Raw genomic sequence first — 26,204 nt, 5'->3', positions numbered from 1 at the left:
TTCTCGTATTTCCTGTAAATAAGTATGACTTTCCAGTGTTAATGACAATCTCTTGAAAAAGAAACAACAAAAATCTACACCAAAATCAATGGAAACAAGACAAGTCAGTCACTCATTGTACCAAAATTAGACAAAATCAGATGCACTGATTACTGGGAAAATGCATGCACAGGTTCCAACACTGTGGCATTTGTACAACTTTATTAAATAAGGTTTTGTGTATCGAGCCTGATGTAAATTTACAATTATTGATTCCAGGCTATGCATAATGGCTGTGACCCTGTTGTAAATCAACTGATTTGAATTGCCATCAGATGTAATAAATCCTGTTCCAAACAGTGTCAATCCATCATATGAAATTACACCAAACTATGTGAAAGGTAATAAACACTGCCATGCATGTGAAAGGTTCTGAACTGCTCCTGCAATCATCAAACAAAGAGGTAATCTAGAACATTGTGGAGTGGAAGGGCAACTGATTTACCAGCATATAGACTGGAACTTAACAAGTCAGGTTTACCCTAATAATATGTGCTTGATAAAGTGACAACTGAAAACCACATTCCTTTTCTAAATTCATATCATACACAGGTATTTAATTGACTGGTTTCAATATGAAAACAGGAGATGAATGACAAAGATGTGTAGAGTTTTAACAGCAGGTAAAAATACTAAGGTCCCAATATTAGATAAAAGCAGTATGAAATTCAGAATAGTGATAACAAAGGAATAGTTTTTATTCTAACTGGGTGTAGGATGGATGTGGGATAATGCATGTAGGGAAAACATGCTTTTCAGCTCAGACCTTACTAAGATGAGGTTGCAAGAACACCAAATGTATGTGCTAAGGTAAAGAGGTGAAACTGATTCATTCAGGTTAACTTTAATCATTATTTGAGGTCTACATTAATTTATTTAAATTTCTTCAGAAACAAAAAGTAAATATAGGAAAACAATTATAAATCTAAATATAGACTCTCATGCCACATGAATATATTTATTTTAATGTCAAGATTGACTGATATTTGACTGATAAAATTTAAAGCCATACTTATAATAATCACCAATGCCACTGAGTTCTAGACTTGCATTTCATTTTTAAACTCAAGTTCTTTGGTTGAAGTGAAAACCTGATCTATTATACTTTAAGAATTATCAAGCTTTATTGTTGGATTCATGGACATTTTTGTCTTGTCATTGATCATGTAAAAAAATATGCAAACAATTATTTGCATCGCATTCAATCTGAACCAGCAGTTATAGAGAAATGATAATTCATAACATGAAAATGCAGAAAATAAATTTGAGAATTTAAGATACTGAGCTGTGGATATCAAAACTGAAGATGACTATACACACCAAAACAAAACAGCTATTTCATTTAATAAGTATCAAATGCCGGTGAAATGACAAAATATGCAAGGCACGGTTTTAGGTAAGACACAACTTACAAGCCATTAAAGCATTGCTCATCAAGGATTCAAATCACTAATGTTTATTAACTATTACTGTATTCATACAAGGTAAGTAAGGATCAGAACCATAAACCCAGCAAAAGGATATAATTTTATATTTGACCTGGTTGAGGTGAGAAACAGGTATAACAACCTATTACATTTATTAAACTTGAGAAAATCTACCTGATTCTGGATGTGAAAGAGAAAATCTAGTAACTAAGTCAATCATTAAGATACCATACACACAGTAAAACTTGGTTTACAAAGCTGCAGAATAAAATAAAATTTGTGTGTATCTTCCTTGCAGTTGCTTAAATGATAAACCAAGGTGAATATTCCCAGTTCTTTTTTCTTTGGATGCCTTGTTGTATTGCATGATAATTTAGATGTAATGAACCTCTAAACTTAATGGTCCAAAGTACAGTAAAAACTTCTTACTGCACTTGTATGACCCTATCAATTCTAATTTACAACAGCTTGATCACAACATGACCAAATCAGCTCTGATCACCATGGCCATAGCAACTATAATTTGCAACACCTTGATCACCACATGGCCATATCAACTGTAATTTACAACACCTTGATCACCACATGGGCATGTCAACTGTAATTTACAACACCTTGATCACCGCAATGCCATATAAACTGTAATTCACAATACTCTCATCATCACATGGCCATATCAACTGTAATCTACAACACTTTTATCACCACAAGAGGATATCATAATAAATATAAGTTTAATATTTAAAAAATGTAAAAGACTATGACACATGGTCCATTCTTGCTCCATGACCCATTGTTCAATTTAGATGAAAAATTACTCTTTGCTTCCTGAATGATTACGTTTAATTAAGCAACATGCAATTATTCAGAAATTAACACCCAAAGGTTCACTGGAACTAAACCACTCCTTTCTCCACAGGTAAGATCTGAATAGACATGTATTATAATCAATACATGTATAATGAGGAAAATAGTCAGATTAAGACATTGTACATTTTTAACAATAATGATTCTTTGTCATATCAATGGATAAAAAAATATAATTCAATAAATAAACTCAAGAAAACAAAAACAGCAAGTACATTTCACAAAGATGGTAATAACTTTCTGTGTAGGAAGTTACTGATGTTCAAACTACATTAGTACTATGCTTTTGGTGGGTAGATCCTTAAAATTATGTTTTATCAGATTTTTTTCTTCCCTAAATAATGTCCAAAGCCTTTAAAGGTTCTTCTAAGTAGTGAAATTTGAACTTGACTTGAAAATTTCTCATCGAGTATGTTTTACTGCATGTACTTGCAGAGTTTTAGCAAAATCTTTGCCTATCTGTTTTAGCCTTTTGCTAAGTCCTACAATGAAAGACATCGACCCTGATATGCCATAATGGGTGGGTTGAGTTGTGTTGATGGCTTACATTGTAGGACTAAATTTTACCCAATTACTTATTTCATCAAAAATTAGTTTTAAGGTGCCCTAATTTTAGTAGTTATGCCATAAATATATTTGTAATGTATAAATATAATTTGCAAAAATAAATTGTAGCAACCAGTTTAATTTAAACAGACGTGTATTCATGGAACACAAATGTTCTACAGTGGTAATCAGTATATAAAAATTAAAAAGACACTGGTAATTGTATGAATGAAAAAATGGAGAGTCAAACCTGTGTTAAGCAACCATCTCTAGAAAGAGAAAATTATGGCCTATAAAGGCAAGTGGCTACTTTATACAGGTTATTTTCTACAAAACATTTAATGAGATGTTGTAAAGGTATGTGTTCAAGGCAGCTGATTGCTTAATCGAGGAGACCATTAAGGCAGGTCTGACTGCAAGGGTGACACTGTATACTTCTAGATTTGCTGTTTAACATAAAAACACTAAAACTGGGTTAAATGTTAACACATTACAACCATGTGACATGCACATAACAGACATAACATACTGAGGATATATGCAGCATGAAAAATCCTATAGTAAAACCATTATGATTCATTTAAATTTTACTGGAAAACTGAATAAACTTCTTAAAAATTAAATCCAACTTAAAGTACTGAAAAAATATAAAAAATTTTAATTTACTTACTGTTTCTGTTTGAATTGATTGTTCAATGACAATTCTTTCACCTCGATCCTTCAGATTTCCGATATCTGTGCGTAATCCTTTCAAGGCATCCTCTAATGCTGGCCATGTCACAAATTCAGCAAATTGTTCAGGTGTTGGAAGTTCACTAAATTTTTTGTTTAATTCTGCCTGTAAACAGATTTAAACAGAACAATTCAAATGTAATGAACAAGAGTCCTGTTCTACTGGTCAAAAGTAATGTCTAGAATTCAAGATAAATCTATTTCTTGTCTTTTTATTCTTTTTAACTGCTGAGTATTGAAACCATCTCTGAAATTCTTCTTAACTCCATCATACTAAATTTTGCAAAAAAATTTTTAAGTACATGTTTGAGTTGACATGTCACAACATTTCATACAAGTGCAGTATAAAATTTGTCATGGCATTTGACATTTAACCCGATTTCATGGATCACTGAATTGTTTTAAAAAATATGCCAAGATATAGCCAAAACCTAAGGTTGCTTAAATCTATAAAAAATATTTTTAGGATAAAAAATGTTTTTGAATTTGTATCATTTAAGGTATTTTTTAAATATATATCTACAAACTGGGATTGATGAAAATCTCTTCATACTTGCTTGTGTTTTTATGCTTTCAAACTAGTATAGCTGTCATGACCTTTGACCTTAAAATCAGTGTCCAAGTGCTGAATATCAACTTGTTTATTGGAATGCAACTAAATATAAAGTGTAGCCTAAATAAATTTGCATATGTATACATCACTGTGTTCATAAGCTCAATGAAGTATTAAAAAAATGCTTGCAAAGGCCTTTAGGCTCGACTCTCAAGAACAACTACGTCTGGTTTTTAGTTTTCACCATTTTCATTCAGAACCAATTAAATACAGCAAAGTCCCTTTCAGTTAAAACCTTATCTGAATGCCACCATGCACGCATGAAGAGCAGTTAAAAGGTTTTCAAGATGGTCACTGTGGTGCTGTTTGGAGGTCAATGAACACTATTTTCATTCAGAACCTGCTGTGTATTGTTAGAGTGTATTCGAGACAACTCCTTGTTGATTGGACCATCCAGTCTCCAGTTCACAAAATTTCAATACTTCACAGCTGTCTTCATGAGGTTTAATCGTTGCAATTAAAAATGCCCAATACAAGGATGTTTTGTATCTTTCATGATCCAAAATAAAATAGCTGAAGGTTTTAATGTATTTTTACATTAGAATTATTCCATACATATTTAAATCCAGATTGTGAACTAGCAAAAATGCATTAAATACAGGTGAAATTCAGTACTTTTGCCCTGTCCCCATGATGACAAACAAATCTTCCAACATCTACATAGTATGATCATACCAAGATTTAAGGCAAAATAAAAACGTAATTACTGGTACACTGATATAAAAAGAAAGTCTAATGCAATAACTCATGAACAAACAATAATTGAGTCAAAATGGAAAAGTAGTGTTACAGCAACCCGCAAATGCTCAATTCTTGTCATTGTCTGATCAAGTTACACACAAATTTGAATTAGTTAGAAAAAGTAAGAAAACAGAAAATTAAATAGATTTATTGATTTCCAAACAAATATATACCACTTCTACGTAATAATCACACATGAAAACCCTGAAAGGATTATGTGTAATTTTGCTATAAGTTTGCCTAAATAAATGCAGTAAAGTTTGTACATTTAAAATTTACCGCATGCACCTTGTGATGTAGTCTCGGACTTCTAGGTTGGCTTATATGCGAATCATGCACTTTTTAGTGTTTATATCTATTCAATTTGGAGGGTCAGCTAATTTGCGAATGGGTTTATATGCGAGGATATATGTACCTAAATTTGCCATTCTTCTGGCAAAAATTAAAGAAAATCTGCTTGACCCAAGTTTTTAAGTCTTATCTGAAACATTCTGGTTCTCAAATTTGCTTCTGCAAAGTAGGATTTCATGCTGAACTCATAGTTTTGCATTCAAACCCTGTGGTAATCATACTGAGCTATCTACTGCTGCGGCCCCAAGTGGCCAAGTGGTCTAAAGTGCTCACTGGTACAGAACTCTGCCATCTCACCTCTGTCTGCGTGGGTTCGAGTCTCGGGTTCGGCCAATGCAGGTATGTGAGAAAGCTTGCCAGTAGCTTCTCGTGGGTTGGTGGTTCTTTCCAGGGTTTTCCCAGGTTCTTCCTCCACCGTTAATACTGGCCGGCATGTATAGCCTATCTTGTGCTGAAAAATGGCATTAAACCCTAAAGCAACAACAATCTACAGTGTCTATTACACAGTGAATACATAAATAGAACTGTATCATGCCTTAACATAGCATTTCTGGATTAAACTTTATATAACACTTGATCTCATAGATCAAATGTCAGGGATCAGTTTTTATTTAGAATTCACCCTGTATAAAACATGAAGCTCTGGAGTTAAACTTGATCAGCATGTTTTTTTTTGTTACAAAGGATTACTGTTTATATGACCTTGTATTAAGGAGAATGAAGCAGCTGTAATTTGATTTTCAAGACAGCTACCATGGCAACAATAGAGGAGGTCTAAATGGCTTGAGTTTTATTTTGGACCAGCCAAATAGTGCCATAAGTCTTTTAGTGAAAAACCCATGTCATTAAGACTAGTTATTTTGGAAAATTTATATAAAACAAAATTTTGAAAATGGCCACTATGGCAACCACACTGGAGGTCTAATCACCAACATATTCAATATGGACCAACTACATACGATAAGAAGACTTTTGGTGAAAAGCCCATGCCAACAGAACCATCATTTCAGGAGATGTTGCAATAACAAGTTTAGATAAGGTTGCCATATATGTCAGATTGGCAACATTTCATTAATGACCAGCTACATATAATACAAATTGTCAAGTGAAAAACCCCAAGTTGATATGTAACAAAATCAGCACCATTTCTTTTAGGACTAACAAGACATCATAAGTATTTACTGAAAACCCCATGTTGATATGTAACAAAATCAGCACCATTTCTTTTAGGACTAACAAGACATCGTAAGTATTTACTGAAAACCCCATGTTGATATGTAACAAAATCAGCACCATTTCTTTTAGGACTAACAAGACATCGTAAGTATTTACTGAAAACCCCATGTTGATATGTAACAAAATCAGCACCATTTCTTTTAGGACTAACAAGACATCGTAAGTATTTACTGAAAACCCATGCTGATATGTAACAAAATCAGCACCATTTCTTTTAGGACTAACAAGACATCGTAAGTATTTACTGAAAACCCCATGTTGATATGTAACAAAATCAGCACCATTTCTTTTAGGACTAACAAGACATTATAAGCATTTACTGAAAACCCCATGTTGATATGTAACAAAATCAGCACCATTTCTTTTAGGACTAACAAGACATCGTAAGTATTTACTGAAAACCCCATGTTGATATGTAACAAAATCAGCACCATTTCTTTTAGGACTAACAAGACATTATAAGTATTTACTGAAAACCCCATGTTGATATGTAAAAAGATCAGTACCATTTCTTTTAGGACTAACAAGACATTATAAGTATTTACTGAAAACCCCATGTTGATATGTAAAAAGATCAGCACCATTTCTTTTAGGACTAACAAGACATTATAAGTATTTACTGAAAACCCATGCTGATATGTAACAAAATCAGCACCATTTCTTTTAGGACTAACAAGACATCGTAAGTATTTACTGAAAACCCATGCTGATATGTAACAAAATCAGCACCATTTCTTTTAGGACTAACAAGACATCGTAAGTATTTACTGAAAACCCATGCTGATATGTAACAAAATCAGCACCATTTCTTTTAGGACTAACAAGACATCGTAAGTATTTACTGAAAACCCCATGTTGATATGTAACAAAATCAGCACCATTTCTTTTAGGACTAACAAGACATTATAAGTATTTACTGAAAACCCCATGTTGATATGTAACAAAATCAGCACCATTTCTTTTAGGACTAACAAGACATCGTAAGTATTTACTGAAAACCCCATGTTGATATGTAACAAAATCAGCACCATTTCTTTTAGGACTAACAAGACATTATAAGTATTTACTGAAAACCCCATGTTGATATGTAAAAAGATCAGTACCATTTCTTTTAGGACTAACAAGACATTATAAGTATTTACTGAAAACCCCATGTTGATATGTAAAAAGATCAGCACCATTTCTTTTAGGACTAACAAGACATTATAAGTATTTACTGAAAACCCATGCTGATATGTAACAAAATCAGCACCATTTCTTTTAGGACTAACAAGACATCGTAAGTATTTACTGAAAACCCCATGTTGATATGTAAAAAGATCAGTACCATTTCTTTTAGGACTAACAAGACATTATAAGTATTTACTGAAAACCCCATGTTGATATGTAAAAAGATCAGTACCATTTCTTTTAGGACTAACAAGACATTATAAGTATTTACTGAAAACCCCATGTTGATATGTAAAAAGATCAGCACCATTTCTTTTAGGACTAACAAGACATTATAAGTATTTACTGAAAACCCATGTTGATATGTAACATAATCAGCACCATTTCTTTTAGGACTAACAAGACATTATAAGTATTTACTGAAAACCCCATGTTGATATGTAACAAAATCAGCACCATTTCTTTTAGGACTAACAAGACATCATAAGTATTTACTGAAAACCCCATGTTGATATGTAACAAAATCAGCACCATTTCTTTTAGGACTAACAAGACATCATAATTTACTGAAAACCCCATGTTGATATGTAACAAAATCAGCACCATTTCTTTTAGGACTAACAAGACATCGTAAGTATTTACTGAAAACCCCATGTTGATATGTAACAAAATCAGCACCATTTCTTTTAGGACTAACAAGACATTATAAGTATTTACTGAAAACCCATGCTGATATGTAACAAAATCAGCACCATTTCTTTTAGGACTAACAAGACATCGTAAGTATTTACTGAAAACCCCATGCTGATATGTAACAAAATCAGCACCATTTCTTTTAGGACTAACAAGACATTATAAGTATTTACTGAAAACCCCATGTTGATATGTAACAAAATCAGCACCATTTCTTTTAGGACTAACAAGACATCATAAGTATTTACTGAAAACCCCATGTTGATATGTAACAAAATCAGCACCATTTCTTTTAGGACTAACAAGACATCATAATTTACTGAAAACCCCATGTTGATATGTAACAAAATCAGCACCATTTCTTTTAGGACTAACAAGACATCATAAGTATTTACTGAAAACCCCATGCTGATATGTAAAAAGATCAGTACCATTTCTTTTAGGACTAACAAGACATCATAAGTATTTACTGAAAACCCCATGCTGATATGCAACAAGAACAAGATCAGCACCATTTCATGTAGGACCAACTAGACATCAAGCATTTCTGAAAACTCCATGTTGATATGACTATCCATTCAGGATAAGAAGTGATAATCGTTAAAAGATGGCACCATGGTGGCCATATGATACTGTATGTCCAACTGGCACTATATTTATGAGCAACTAGACATCATAAAGATTTTTTCAATTAAAACCCCAAGTTGATATGGACATCATTTGTTCAGGTGAACAAGTCAAAAGTTTTTCAAGACCGCCATTGTAGTAGCTATATCAGATGTCAGATCAGCACCACTTTCATTCAGGCATAACTAAACACCATAAGAAGTGTTTCAGTGAAAACCCCATGTAGATAACATTTTCAAGATGGCCACTGTACTGACCATACTGGATGGGGGAAGGGATGCTATTTTCATTGAGGGCCAACTTGACCTTGTTATCAATGTGTGTATAGTGTATTACATCAATCCTCTCTGTAATTAAGAATGAGTAGCTATAACACACTTGTTGAAACAGAAAACTGACAACTGGACATCACATTAATAATGTATCTTTGTCTATGACCAGCATTAAGAGGCAAATACTGGCATTGTGGAGTTTAGCTACTAAAACCAAAGCAAAAGAAAATTAAGATCACGAATGTCCATATTTCTTTGATGTTGATACAAAGGGATACACCTTGGTACATTTGCAAAATGGAGTGGGCTTATATGATAAGACAATGACCATTAGGAATTTGAGACAGAAGAGAAGAGTGATACAGACAGAATGAGTCAAATGGAAGTAGTAAAATATAAGAAATTAAAATATGAGTATTAAAAGCGAAGAGGAAAATAATTTAATTGATTTATATCTTTTTTAAAAGAACAAGAGAATAATAATTTAATACTAAAATATTATTTTTGCTATTCATATTAAAGAAGCTTTTTGATACAACAAAAAGGGGGGGGGTAAACGAGGGCTTAAGTTTGGGTATTCCATGAACTTTGAGTGTTTAAAGTCAGTTACCAATATTTTAATCATCTAAATTAAACTGATACAATATCCTGCACTGAAGAAGATTTGATTTAAAATCATATGTTTACTGTTATAATGTGAATTTCCCGAGCAAAATAGATGCAAATCAAATCCCTATTGGAGTGTAAAGATATGATGCTAATCCCTTTGATCAATTCCCTAGATGAAACCTCTAAGAATGAACTTACCAATTTATCCTCTAAGGAATTAATCTTCTTCATCAAATCATTAATATTTAACTGAAAAAGTATAAAAGCAAAGAATTAGATATACATGTACAAGCATGAACTACATCCAAATAGTCCATATCTGATATGAAATTTGTAGAAAAACATGTACAAAAATTAAAAGCTACAAGCTTTATACTGAAATCTTTAAACAGTGTTATAATTTTCTTATCTACTGATACATCTTAATTTCTATAATTTATCACAATGGTCTAAAATTCTTGACATTCTATTATTTATTACAATGGTCTAATATTCTTGACATTCTAGTATTTATTACAGAGATATAAAATGTTTATGATTCTATAGAGTATCACCATGAACGTCAGTAATGGAGGTTCTAATTATTACATAAATAGAAAGATTTTTTTCTTCTTAAAGGCAGTGCTAAGAGATTATGTGAGAAATTAGGTCACTGTGACATAAATCTGTATGACATGACTAAGTGAAACATGTATCAGAGAGCCACCTTTTTAACTAACTAAAACTGGCTCTAATACAGACATAGTGTTATATGTAGGTACCTATTGTATTAAATGTATTATATTAGATTTTTAAAAATGTGATTGTCTTGTGTTATGGAGGTGTCTGTTACAGTATGTTTGACTCTTAGATTACAACACAGTAACACATGTGAGCTGTTTAGTACCAAGGCAACTGAGTATAGTGCCTTGCCCATTGGGCATGTTAATGCAGCTGGCCTAGTATAGTGCCTTGCCCATTGGACATGTTAATGCAGCTGGCCTAGTATAGTGCCTTGCCCATCAGACATGTTAATGCAGCTGGCTTAGTATAGTGCCTTGCCCATCGGACATGTTAATGCAGCTGGCCTAGTATAGTGCCTTGCCCATTGGACATGTTAATGCAGCTGGCCTGGAACAGTGCCTTGCCCATCGGACATGTTAATGCAGCTGGCTTAGTATAGTGCCTTGTCCATCGGACATGTTAATGCAGCTGGCCTAGTATAGTGCCTTGCCCATCGGACATGTTAATGCAGCTGGCTTAGTATAGTGCCTTGCCCATCGGACATGTTAATGCAGCTGGCCTAGTATAGTGCCTTGCCCATTGGACATGTTAATGCAGCTGGCTTAGTATAGTGCCTTGCCCATCGGACATGTTAATGCAGCTGGCTTAGTATAGTGCCTTGCCCATCGGACATGTTAATGCAGCTGGCCTAGTATAGTGCCTTGCCCATCGGACATGTTAATGCAGCTGGCCTAGTATAGTGCCTTGCCCATTGGACATGTTAATGCAGCTGGCCTAGGCTGATCTGATGGTAAGATCTGAACCAACCTAATGTACACCCTTAAAGTCACAAGTCTGACACACACAACACTGACCCAACATAGTTCCTAGGTTTAACTGAACATTACAAACCTTATCAAATGTGAAAATTCTGCCAAAAGTGCTTGTTCTGCAACACGTGCAGGGTATTCTGAACTTCATACTAAAAGGAACAGTAGTTTTGTTCCCCTCAGAGCAAAATTACTATGTTTTATTCACAATACATTAAAGTCATCATGGAAGTTTAAAACAATCATATTTGTTGTTATGTGTGTGTGTGTGTGTGTGTGTGGGGTTGATCCAAGATACAGTGTTTTAAACCACACAAATGAAACAACTCATCCAAGGTAAGTTTATGCAAGCAAATAAACAGAGCTGAGTAAATCTGGTTTGGATTGGTTTGGTATATTACTGCAGAGCAGCAGGGTATACAGTCCTTAGGCAATCAGAAAACATGTATAAACTTGGTTTAGCATTTTACTAAATGGCAGAAAGTTACATAGTGTTGTGGCAATCTGAAAACATGGGTAAGTTTGGTTTGGAATGGTCTGGCATTTTACTACAAGACAGTAGGTTATATAGTTTTGAGGCAATCTGAAGGCATGGGTAAATTTGGTTTGGAATGGTCTGGCATCTTACTACATGACAGTAGGTTATATAGTGTTGAGGCAATCTGAAAACATGGGTAAGTTTGGTTTGGAACGGTCTGGCATCTTACTACATGACAGTAGGTTATATAGTGTTGAGGCAATCTTAAGACATGGGTAAGTTTGGTTTGGAACGGTCTGGCATCTTACTACAGGACAGTAGGTTATATAGTGTTGAGACAATCTGAAGGCATGGGTAAGTTTGGTTTGGAATGGTCTGACATATTACTACAGGACAGTAGGTTATATTGTAATGTATATTAAATTTATTTTGTGTGCTTGACCTTTGTCTATAATTGAGGAAAGAGTTTTGGTGCATACCTGCTCTTTGTTTTGCTAACAGCTATAAATTGGTTGTTTGCTTGGGTTTGAGTTGATTATGGCATTTGACATTTGGTTTATCCCATATGGACAGGTGTCCTTTATAGATTGGTTTCAGTGTGATTAATGAACAACTTTAGTGAAATACAAATCATCTGGCTTAAGAAATGAAAGGCACTTTGAGCTCTGTGAAAGCATGTATAACTAGGAAGAAAAGAAATTAAGTACCAAGCAAATCAAAATGCATGTACTGACTACATTAAAGTACTGTCAGGGTAAATATACATGAAGATTTTAACCCTTTACCTCATAAAGCATAGTTACAAAGTGCAGCATGCTATAAATAGAACACCTGTTACCTATTCGACTCCATATGCATAGGCCTGCCTGTTAACTGTTAAGCAATGTAGTGTATGTTACTTTTAACAACAATTTTAACCATTTTACATTTTTGGTACACATTTATTATGTGTGCAAAAATTTAAGAGAAAGTCTGACTGTTATAGTTGTGTAATTATTTTTCATGGAAGAATTTTGTATGTGCTTTAAAATCTTGAGAGAATTCGTTCACCGTCAAGTCAGCGAGACTGCATGACCAACCGTAGGTGCCATTTCTCATACTTGAAATTTACAAGTTTTTCTGTCTGCGTCTACATCACTAAGTCATCTGAATCTGATAATTTATAAAAACTAATTGCTGCCTACATCAATATCAGAGCCTTTACCTAAGTTATTGAATTTTTCATAGTTGTGATTCTAATCATGAAAACTTCGTAAGTACTGAATGAAATCTGCAACCTCCATTTTGGAGAGTGTTGATTATGAACCAGTTACTTTAAATAGCAGATACTGACCAAAGCACAAAGTGATCACGTGATCTGACGTAATTGTCGTTCACAGAAATGAATGTAATATTTAATAGGGGTTTTCCCCGAAGGTGGCGCTACGAAAACTGGCTTAAAATGGCTGATGTTTACAGCAGATGTTAAAAGGCACTTCCATGGGAATGGAGTAGAGACATCAAAAGGCACTTCCATGCGAATGGAGGAAAGGTGTCCAAAGGTGCTTGCATGAGGTAAAGGGTTAAACTAGACATTTCCATAGAATTAGCTTTACTTTTCCCACACCCAATCCATAAAGAAATTCTGGCCAATTGAAGCTGTTGATAATTTTATTCTGTGTCCAACATAAAGAGGTATATTCTCTCTCGTTTTCAGGTCCATTTTCATTCTATTAAATGTAACATGTAATAATACTAGTAAATTTGGTACTTATTATATCTGCCAACTAAAGAAAACAAAGTTCTAAGCATCTGAACAAGGGTTTAAAGTGAGGATGAAACATCTCCTCAAATGCTATGGGAAAACTTTACAACTGGCTGTACCGGATTCCTAGCATCAAGGTTTGACAAAAAGTATTGCATACAATCAAAGCCTACAAACAATGAAGCCTTTTTCTTCCTGAAATCAAAGTTGCAAAACTACAGTCAACAAAAGATTTAAAATTCCATACTTACACCTTGAATTTTATCCATAAGCTCTTTGTTTACATCTTTCAAGTGGTTCATTTCTTTCATCAGGTGATTTACAAGCGAAACAAGCTGGAAAAAAAGAAAAATGCCAGGAATTAAAGTGAATTCAGTGCATGTGCCACAGATCTATAATTATGAATATCATGTAGTATGCTGACACTTTTGTAAATCCATTTTACAAACTGATACCTCAATCTTGATCTATAAGTTTGAATTTAGAAGAAAATCAATTAGTATTATTTGATATATACTCTAAATTACATTAAATTTATTACATTAAAATGTATCTTCAGGTATCTTAATCAACAGTTTTCAGCACTAAACACCAAAAAATGTAGTCACTGTTAACTGGTGACCTTGACCTTAAGGGTAGGATCATATACACAAGTGTATGCAATGTGTTTTCTGCTAATAACTGATATTTATACCAAGTTTTCTTCGAGTTACCTAAAAATGATAAATATAAATGGATGTAAGGATGGATGTGTAGGGTTTAACAGGACATACATGTAATGTTGTGCAATGTGTGATATGACCAATTCTCATCAACCTTAATTTTCAAAAAAAGAAATATGAAAAAAGATGTGAAAATATTTAATTTCTTTAAGCAGGTCATTCCTTCATCACTGACACATACATGTTCATTTATTTCTGTTTAACAATTTTTTAAACATTTAGGGACAGTAAATTAAATTATGCTGTTACAAGTGTAAATGTTTCAGTCTTACTAGAAGACATTAGGTAGAAATGTTACAATTCTTTAAAATGACCAAGATTAATCATCAAGTTTCTTAACAGAGTTCACATCAAAACACTTTTATTACACAAGGTGGAAGTCATTACACTTGACAAGAATTTGTTCAACTGTCAGTGGACACAAGCAGGGTCATCCTTCAAGAGGCTGCACAATTATGTGTGTCCTATAAACAATCAGCACACTATCCACCTCTTCACTACAGTTTATTCTGTATGAGGGATGCCAAGCTCCAAATATAGATTTGATATTCCAAAGCCAGCCAGTGGAGTTTTCATTTCACATATTTTGCCAATTTATATAATACTTGAGGTCATTATCTGTTTAGAAATAAGCGACTGTAGGGTAGCATTGGCTGCTTCATCTCCCCTTTCCTTATCTTTAATACTAATGTAACAAGGCTGTCAACAAAATAGAACACTTTCTCCAAACTGTACCAGCAGATCATGTTTTTGCAAGACCCACATGTAAGATCTTGATAGGCTGTCAAATTCAACACTATCTAAGGCCAACTGTGCAGAAAGGGAATCCCAAAAGAAGAAAGTCATTCTTGAGAGACTTTTAAGTAGATCTGTCGGTGCATTATGTAACGCTAGATCTGGTTATGTGCAGTCTGCAGTTGTTCTCATCTTATATGCGAGTATATGCAGCAATAATAATGAATTATGCAACATCATATAAATGATTGTTTCTACAGATGAATGCAGAGATACTTCTTAAAATTATTGAGTGTGTGTGTGTGTGTGTGTGTGTGTGTGTGTGTGTGTGTGTGTGTGTGATTAGAATTTTTAATGTAGCTTTAAAAAAATTTCAGTCATATCTCTATGATGTCTGCAGTGTTGCAGTTTATAGTGATGTCTAGCATTGGTGCATCATGCCACATTCATGTAGCATGATGTCCCACCCAGTCACATTATCCTGACACCAGGCCGACCAGTCCTAACACTAACCTCTTAATGCGGAGCACCAGGTGAGGTAGCCGTTAGTACCATTTTTGTAAGTCTTTGGTATGACCCGGCTGGAGATCGAACCCATGACCTCCCACTTCTGAGGCAGATGCTCTAACCACCAGGCCACCGGAGCAGTTTTAAAATTATTGACAAGTTAGGTGGTCTTATATAGGGTGGAAAGGAATTCTATAGTTTGGTACAGTAAAAGAAAACTCTTCTTTAAAAAAATCTAAATTTGGTTTAGATAAATATAAATCGTTACCAGTATCTGAGAATTTCATATGTACCTGGATTTTACATAAATCTAAAATTACTTTTTAAGACAATCAAGAGCCAACCCATGCATGGATTTCCTGATTCTCTTTATAAAGTTGAGTTCTCTGCTGATAAAAAAAAATGCTACCCAGCAAGCAACCATTCATATAATTAGTGCAATAATGGTTAATTTGCATCAAGATGCAGCTCACTGAATGTTGCTGACATTTCAGTTCTGAACAATATATATATATATATATATATATATATATATATATATATATATATATATATATATATATATATATATATATAATGAGTTGTGCAATGTTTTTAGTAAAGATTATTACAGCTATCCAAATTCTGATAGTATTTAAAAAAAATTCAATCCCTGATGCAGATTAAATCTATGTCATCGAGGACAGGAAAAGCATTTGATAACAGAATTAGGTCAATGGCATGCCAGTACACATCTTTTTGCTTACAAGCTATGCCACTTTTGGGGCATGGACTGTCCCATGGGCTGATGTTGCAACTCTGTATATGTGCATTAGCCTCAAAATAGCCAGTATATGTATAAATGGACACTGGCAAAGTAAATGTGTTCAACAGTTTGGGTGAGCACTCTGGACAAGATTCACACATTCAGGGCTGGTGAAAAGGTATTTTGCACCCTTAGATAAACCATCCTCCCTGCACCCCCTCCCCTAGAGCATTACTTAGTATAAACTGTTCATTTTTAGTATTAATACAAGTTTGGCTTCATAATTTATCAATTTCGTTATTTAGTATACATATCTAATGATAATAAATGATCAACCTGACAGCGTACTTTGTTTTTGGTACCATAGGTAGCTGCATAGTTCGCCTATTAGGTTAAACCGATCCTAGCTTCATAGGATGCATGCATGAATTCAGGTACATGTCAAATCAGAGAACATGGAGAAATAGACATAGAGCACATAATAAAAATTAAAAAGCACATTTCTTTTTCTTCAATATTTAGCTTTAACAATGAACTAAGAAGAAATAAATGCAGCTAATATCAAGTTAAACATGCTAAAAGATTATGTTAGGAGAAAGAAGGTAACATTCAGAAAGGGATTTCCCAATTTTATTATCTCAACTAAAGTGTATTCTCAAAGAGTTACTGTCTATCGAAAACAAAACTGTACCAAAGATAGTTATTTGGCATACTTATTTTCCTTCTATGACTTAATATATTGGCATTGAGGTCAGAAAATATACATATTTAACAACCAAATCCTGCATAAATTCATTTTCATAATTCTTCACAGAAATTCATTATTGAAGCTTTTGCGAGTGTTTTGGTATAGGGGTAGGAAATAATAACTACTGACAACTTTATTGACTGTAGGTGTTGCATTAGTCCTATGAATTCTTATATTTCTGCATAATCACTGTTGATTCCTTTGCATATTACATCTCTTTGAGAGCTTCCATCTATGCATGAGTGTGTTATATGATACCCAGATATGTCATTTCCATGTGCATATCATGGGAGGTGTCTGCCTCCTCCAACTTTAGTGAAGGTCACACACTTGCATACAACATCTAATAAACTTTGGGTTTTCAGACATAAAAAATAAATGCAAACAGAAGCCTCAGTGCCTTTCAGTGGAAATTCCTGTATAGTCTTATTAAGGACTGAAGGATTTGAATCCATTTATCCTTCTAATGCTAAAAGAAACACATCAGTGCAAGTTCAGTGTTTATGTCTGACTTTGTCCATTATAAAAATCAATCACTATATCTTCCATTCTGCTTTATGTGGGATGAAAATCTAGTTTTCTTTTGCTTGCCTACTTCTACTCAAACAGCTCAGTGATTTAACAGATCTGAAGTGTTTTATTTTGAGAACTTGAAAGCCTGAATCTCACATGAAGGATGATATATTGTTTAAAATATGTAGGTATCACTCTGCATATAGTTGATACACACCAGGCTTTCCCACTATTGACATTATAGCTCAAACTTGCAGTACGGTGTTTTGCCAACATGCTAAACAGAAGATACCTGTTGACTTGTTTGTGCTGTGCTCAATTCAAAGCCATTAGAAAGCTGAAAACCATTTTCCCTGACACTTTAATAATAAAGCTACAACTTTTGTGCAGTACGTAACTTAGCTGTAGCAACATAAACTTTGCAGCACAGAATCCAAGGGTTTTGGCACCATTCCACATGTTAAAGATTTATCAACTGATATACAAAAAATGTATGAAGTACATATTTTGTGTAAACTTGAAAAGGTTAGAGAGAATGCTTCAAAGTATTAATTCCAGTCCTGAATACCTTTTTGTATGGAAAACACAATTACAATGTTAAATGACTGTTGTGCCAAACACACTCAACCGTGTCTCCAAACCATATTAACAAACATTTGCCTTCTTAAATGCTGATTCAGGTGGAACAGAAATCAAGCTGAAATTGATTCAGCACACCCTATGACTCTACGGAATGAATTAATTTAATTCAATGGAACTTTATAATTATCCATTCAAGCCTAATGCTGCTAGGTAAAAATAGAGAAAGAAGTTTTTGTCCCATAGCTTTGGCCTAATCAAAGAGTAAAGTACTCTGAAACCAAATCAAACGCCTGCTAAATATTCATCAGTGCTTAGTGAACCTTTAAAAGTAAATTAAATGTTTATTCATTTTTACTAATATCCTAACTTACCATTTGTAAGGTTAATATGAAACGACTACAGCAAGTTAAATTACAAATAAATAAATACTATTTCCCATTAAATCAACCAATTTCTTGAATGAGTTCAACTCAATAAATGAGATTTATTCTGATATTCATAGTTTGATATTCCAAACAATGTAGAAAAATATATCACATAAGGCGCTATTGTGAAAGTCTTGTGTTCCAAACGCACACCTCATGCTTTCATATATTTTTTCAAATATAGTGGCACCCTTCAATAGTGTACATCTCAAGATAGGCCACTCCCTGTTGAGTGGCCATCAAATTCTTCTCCAAAGATTTTTACCATTTATTTATCCCCCTCACTAGAAAACCACTCCTCTTATAAAGCCATCTATGGGGTTGGGGTGGGCAGAGACCACTGTGTGCTCTAAAATATACTCTTAATAATCTCCGTGGATTTATACTTAGATAATTTTCATTGGGTGTTTATTTTGTCTTGGAAGTAACTCTTATTCAATTCTTTCATAAAGAAACAGGGGCCCTGAGTGGCCGAGTGGTCTAAAGTGCTCTCCGTTACAGACCACTGCCATCTCACCTCTGTCTGCATGGGTTCCAGTCTCGGATTCAGCCAATGTGGGTATGTGAGAAAGCTTGCCAGTAGCTTCTCGTGGGTTGGTGGTTCTTTCTGGGGTTTTCCCAGGTTCTTCCTCCACCATTAATACTGGCTGCCATGTAAAGCCTATCGTGTACTGAAAAACCCTACAACAACAGCAACAACATAAAGAAACAAAAACTTCAAAATAACTTCAAAACAATATTACTGTATATTCTTGCTTATAAGTCTTACTGTAAACTGTACAGACTAGATCATCTGTTACACTATCTGCTGAGAGATCTGCATCCATGAAGTTTGTTTGGAGCGATCAGTTAAACAACACAGACCCTGATCTGCTGGCATGTTATGCGACAACATATCAGGATATATGTTGTTTTCTGTTGTACTCAACTCTTAAGCAAGTATGTGACAGATTTCCCTCATAAAAATTGTTGGTTCAGTGTACTTTTTACATAACATTATTTAATTAATTTTAGACATGTCCTTGAAAAATATTGATCTCTGTTTAGAAATCTTAACCTAGTTTACTTAGCACTCAAAAACTGTATCTATCTTGGTACTAACACTGTTTACAGAGTAATTAAAATCTATTGTTGTGTAAATCTTTCATAAGAACAGCTTTACAGAATGTAACCTACGAACACTTTTCAATTTGTTGCAGCATGAGGCTCTATCAATAACGGCATACAATATTTATACCATACACGTCTTTGGAGATTATCAACCAATATTGTTTGGACACACCTGCTTTGGGGTTATCACCATAGCAATACGCAGTTGACATGGGCACTTTATCAGGCAAAAGGTCTTATTTAATGTTGAAATTTATTGTGGACAAGTAACTATTAAAATATATTTAAAATCAGTCACCCAGGTAATGATGTGTATCTATCAGACAATGAAATCTTACTATAAGCACACTTATGAATGAACACAGGTAATGCTACATAATCTGTCAGATCCATCTGCCACATGCTGTAGGATACCTTAGTTATATATATATATATTGTAACTCCTGGTGCATGATTTTATTTAATTTTTGTCATTTTTTTCAAGGTTGTAAATTGTACAGAATATCTTTAGATATATTTCTGATTCCATTAAGAGTGTAAAATTACAAAGGATCTATAAATAGATGCTTATGCATGTGTAGACGAATACTAATAATCTTAATGAAGACTTTGGCTTAATTTCTCATTTGCTGATGGGGTTCAGACTGTTCTATAAGAATTAAGTAACTCCTATTCATTGAGCTATGTGAAATGAATAGGAATTTTCACAATAAAATGAGTAGTACGATCGGTCACATGGGGTATGTTGTGAAATTTAACTGTAATAGAAAGTGTATATAAGGAGAGAACTGCGCAATCAGATTAATTCAGATTTTGTAGTCATCCTCATTTCTTGTGTTTCTGTTGTAAGTCTCCATATGTGCTTCATGTGGTACTTAGATATTATTTGAGCGGAAAAACATTAGTTTTGGCTGTGCAGTGGAAATAGAAAGTGCTCATTATTTAGACTATAATATTATTCTGGAACTGTTGTGAACTATTTGAAAGAGTTCTGGACAATGCTATCTTGACAATGTCATGATTCTTCGCAGACCAGTACATTTCTGGTTTTGAAATTAATACAGAACTTTTCATTCATTTAGGACTTTCATAGAACTTAATTTATCAGGATTATTCTGGATTCACTTCATAATACTGTAAGGAACTTAACAGTATTATGAAGTGAATCCAAAATAATCACATTTTCATAATTAAATAATTTGTTAAGTTTTACAAAACTTGTTGATTTTGCTCCTTTCTGTTACTTAGTTTATGACCATAGCAATCTATATATATATATATATATATATATTTTGTGCCCTGTAGTTTCTCTGAAGCACACAGAAACAGGCTTTATGTGTGGAGAAAGGAAACAGTCCACATGTAACTTTCAATTGAAATTTTTTCCATTGGCTAGGGATTTTTATTCTCTAGACAAAACGAAAACTGAAACTATTACAATATTCCAATTAGATGTTCATTTGAAAGTTAATTTTGGACAACATTATTTAGTGTCCATGCTTCTGGTTTGCAATAAAAAGCTAGAAGAGCATACATGTTTACATTTATTTGGAAGGGTTTGTCTTCTATAAGTTTTTGTGCAATTCTTTATGTTTTCATTTTTGTAACTTCACCTTTAGTTAGCATCATATAACTACCATAATATAATTTACTACACTTTATTCTTAGTCAAAGCATGCATGACCTGTGAGATCTGATCACCAATGTAAAAACAGAAGGAGTGATTTCTTTTGTTGATTCAGGTTACCAAGGCTTCAAAATTATGTCATGAAAAATATTTCTTCAGTAGTAATGGGTTTCATGTCTGAATCAAAGAGATATAAAGAAATAACTAAATAATGCTGAATTGAAGACTGGAGGATAAATGTGTTGGCGGAATATTTTTCATGTTCTATTCCAATGGGAGCACAATGCAACTCATGGCCTGTGTCCTATCTTTACACATGTGTATTTATGCCTTTATTATAGATACTAAACTTTCACAGAGCAGCCCACTTAGTTCCAATCAAAGTTGATTCTAGTCCATGCAAATCAGTTGTGCACCCCTGTTCTACACTCAAATTAATTAATTACATCTTGCAATGTAGGTAATAAAATTATTAAATCTTATTTAACCAGGGTGTACAGAATGTTATGACCATCCAAAACCCCATACATCCTTTCCTCAGCTGAAGACAATCATTACAGGCAACCTAGTAAGCTAACATGTAACTGATATTGTCACATTATCTTGCTATCAAAAGCAATGCTTTGGGCCTCATAGGTATGTACCACTGACAATTGTTGACTATCATAACCAAACAGCTTACTTAGCATTTTCCTGTACATTAACAGTTCTCGTCTGAGAGAAAACCTTAACAATGAAATGAAAATTAGAAAAGAAATAAGGGTGTGAGGATAAATGCATTCTAATAGCATAGATACTATGTTTGCGATCCCATCCCTGAAACCAACAATTTGTGTGGGCGTAACTGAGTTTGACTTTCCTAACAGTGTAAACACCATATTGACATTAGTCATTTCAGAATACAGTATATGACATTTTTTGACATATATGCAGCAACACCACCCTGCTTTTGGTCAGATTCAGAAAGATCATTTTCAATGCTGAGAAAATTCTACAGGATTACAAGGAGTTTAAATAACAGTACCAACCAGTATCTAATGAACATAAATTTGAACATTAATGTTAGCATCAACAAGGATCTACTCATAACGCATACCCATTTTGTTTTTTTTTACTTCCAAAAAGAATCTTCCCATAAAACTGGATATACAGTATCATCAACTGATCTATATGCTATTGTTACTAATTTCTCTGATCATCATGGCTGGAAATTTTTTAGAAAATAATATTCAAAGGGCCTAAAACAGGATTCAAATTTGGTGAATGGAAAAAGAAATGGTTGCATAAATATAGATAAAACAAATATTTCATTAATAACAAATAGTGAAAAAGGCAAAATTAAACAAAAATTACTTGAATCTTTTCTGTAAAAATTAAAAACTGAAAGTGGTTTCTTCGTATTCATTTTAACAATATTTTACTTTCATTTCATCATATAAGTTTATTACAAATAAAACAAACTCCTATCTTTGGATTTTAAGAAAGACAAAGTATTTCATTCCAAAACACTAGTGTCATTTTTTCACAACAGCTATTCCCTCTTCATTCTGACTAATGCAATATTACATCAGGAAATACATCTGATCTAAATATTAAGAAATTTTTTCAACTGTGTGGTCATTAGATGGAATAATATCTCAGAAGAAATCGAAGAGTTTTCTATTATGTCAGCTTTTCACCACAGGTGTAAAGTATTGTTAAAAACTAAGTCTTATTTAATAAGACAAGGTCTATCGACGCCCTTCAGATAATTTTTTGTACGTAAGTATATGTTGTTATGTGTTAGGTGCGAGTTTTAACTTGGACTACAGAGCACTGTTACATGTTTTGTCTGTTAGCATTTCAGCATGTATCAAATTTACATGTTAATTAATCTGGGTCTGCAATTTGCATATACATGTACATGAATGAGGATGAGTAGTGCATATTAAATGGCCTCAGTAGGCAATTGGTTCTGTTATATAACAGAGTTACCATTGTTAAATAAAGTCTTTATTATTAGTATGTAGCACCACCAAAACACTCCAATGAATTATCAAGAGCAGAAAAAGAAGCACCTGCAAGTTAACACTGGATTTCACCGCCCAATGGCTCATTGTGTTGTTGTGCTTATGCACATATATGTATTTGTGCATGGATGGGTGAACTGGAGATATTGTTAATTTTTTTTTAAAGTTTGAACATATTTTCTGTTATTCAAATTTGAACATCCAGTCATTTTCTATAGGCTATATGAAAAAAAAAACTTATTCTCACTTACTTGGGCCATGAACACTGACCCCAAACCATTTTTTATCCTGAAAAAGCCCACAATACTGCTTGGAACTTCAGATTGGTACTGTATATTAGTTCCTTCTCTTGCACTGAACAAACAACGGTGTTTTAAATGTGGTCAGCATGATCAAACTGTGATAATATGTAAGATATTTTACATTTATTCAAAGACAACCATCCAAAACATCATGCTAAATTATATTCACGTTGAATATCTTTGTCTGAAAATAAGCCCAGTCCTTATTTATTTGACCAATTTATTATTCTGGCCCCCTGGTTCTATGAATGGAGAATTACTGAAATATCTGTGAACTGCTGCAAATAATATGACTTGCATAGTCAGCAAACATTCAGCTGATTATTGAAATGTATTATTCATCCTTTATTTATGACAGCAATTATTTACTGAATTGATAAACATTCTTCTTAGCCATGTTACTCCAGGGAATCATGACAGCAGTCACTTTTCTAATGGCAGCACTTATCATCAACAGTTTAAGATTTTAGTTCAAATATTTCATTGCATAGATTTAATAAACCTTTTTAAAGATTCTTGTCATACTTGGCAAGAATGATCAGGAAGCTAAGACAATTCATTCTGTGACATGCTTACTCACTCTATAACCTTGGAGTCAAAGGTCACAGAGAAAAACATGTCTTAAGGTTTTGGTTAATGTTTTCTTATTTGCTTATATTTCCTAAATCCTCAGTGGATTTTGTTCATACTTGGAATAAATTATTATGAAGCCAAGACAATTCATTCTGCGACATATGCACTTACCCCTTTGACCCTGGGGTGAAGAGGTCACAGGCAAAGAAATTTTGCATCAAGGTTTTAGTTTATTTTTATTTGCTAATATTTGCTCAACCCCTTGATTGACTTCCTTCATATTTTGAATGAATCATTATGAAGGTAATACATTTCATTATGAGATTCGACTGCTCAACCATTAAAGAATGAGGTCAAGGCCATACATTTTACAGCCTGGCCTTCTTGGTAAATTTTAAGATGCAACATGAGACCAAGACTCTAGACTTTGAAAATATGGCTACTTTGTCTCACATGCTGCAATCTTGTTTAAAGAAAATTGATGAACAATGAGTGATTTGAGAAATTAAATCACCCTCATACCATCTCACACCTGGAAACCATCAAATCTGGTTCCTGCATACGAAAGTAAGATTACTCTACAACATAAAATGCATCTGGATGAACTGTACAAATGTACTAAAACTAACTGATACGATGTGTTCTTTAATTTAATGAATACGTAATCAACCCATAGTTAAAACACACACAAAATCCTAATTTTTCTGAAAGAATCTATTTATCTTAACTATAGTATATACATGTACTACCAACTACTGCGTCATAATTCAGTTGTGGAAACAAATGAGGAAAATGTCTTTCATTTGATTGAAATCTCCACCCTGAAATAGATCAATCTAAGAAACAAATTTTCTTGTCCAAATAGATGAACTCATAATCTTTGTGCACTAAGAGATCTGATAAATGTAAATACAGAATTCAGTTTAAAAAGGAGCCCAGAATTCCATTTAGTGTATAATCATTCCAAGACCGCAAAACCTCCTAACAACACTGATATTAAGTAATCAAAACAGGCATGAATGAAACTAGTTTTCTTTCACCGATATCCAAACAAATACCTGCAATCAATAGAAACTGAGCAGAGGTTATACTGAATGAGCATGTATAATCTTATCCCCAGGTAACAATACACTAAACTCAAAACTCCCACATCAATTACATGTCATTACTGTACCTCTCACGTTATAATCCACCACAAATGAAACTGGCATAGATTTACACCCAAGTTTACAGTTTTAGGGCACAATGGTCAAAAGCTCATATTTCACATGAATAAAGTAAATTACAATAATCAAAGACACATGAAGCCAGGTTATGTTGTATCTGCTTAAAATATTTTGAAGAGAGCAAAGGGGTGCAGGGATGGGTATACCAAACACATGTGCTGTATAGTGACGATTATGTGTACACTATTGAACTGACAAATGACACCATATATATCTGACACTGCAAAGAAAATAATTACAAATAGTAGATACTCTTTTTTAATAAATCATGTACTGACAGGATAAAAGAAGAGTGTATTAAAAATGACAACACAATTAAGAAATACATCCAGGCAACTCCCAATATGCTATGAAATGTATTCTGCAATACTGGCATTACAAAACTGATTCTTATGTCAATAAATAGATAAACCTAACTTTATCAATCTAGAGCTATCCTTGGAAACAGTAGTTGGTGGAACGAATACTACTGTATACAAAGTATATAAACAGATCAAATGATATGCATCAGGCACTTAAAGATAAACCTAAGCATGATTATTGCGGATTAGATTATTCAATGATGCATCAATAATTTTGTACTTCAATGCACACATCAATACAAATGGTTGCGAATCGATATAAAATGACATTTACCTTTTAAAAGTTACTTGTAATCTCCAACTGCCATGAATAATTATTAGATGTTTACCTTTATATTCAT

The 26,204-nt window shown here is 33.5% G+C and overlaps 1 protein-coding gene across 3 annotated transcripts in view; it reads right to left on the bottom strand.

Moving 5' to 3' along the window:
- LOC149802896 (uncharacterized) overlaps nt 1–26,204 on the bottom strand; it is a 138,331-nt gene that overhangs the window by 98,130 nt on the left and 13,997 nt on the right. For all 3 annotated transcript variants that reach the window (XM_089952383.1, XM_089952384.1, XM_089952385.1), the window contains exons 2-4: nt 13,929–14,012; nt 10,122–10,172; nt 3,550–3,717 (exon numbers count right to left, since the gene is read on the bottom strand). In XM_089952383.1, coding sequence (XP_089808509.1) covers nt 3,550–3,717; nt 10,122–10,172; nt 13,929–14,012 — 303 coding nt within the window. The remainder of the gene's footprint in view (nt 1–3,549; nt 3,718–10,121; nt 10,173–13,928; nt 14,013–26,204) is intronic.

Source organism: Sinohyriopsis cumingii, chromosome 3 (assembly GCF_028554795.1).
Source record: "Sinohyriopsis cumingii isolate HCF-2022 chromosome 3, ASM2855479v2, whole genome shotgun sequence".
Classification (NCBI taxonomy): Eukaryota; Metazoa; Mollusca; class Bivalvia; order Unionida; family Unionidae; genus Sinohyriopsis; species Sinohyriopsis cumingii.
The sequence above is the reverse complement of the archived record's forward strand: the minus strand, read 5'-3'. Positions and strand labels throughout refer to the sequence as shown.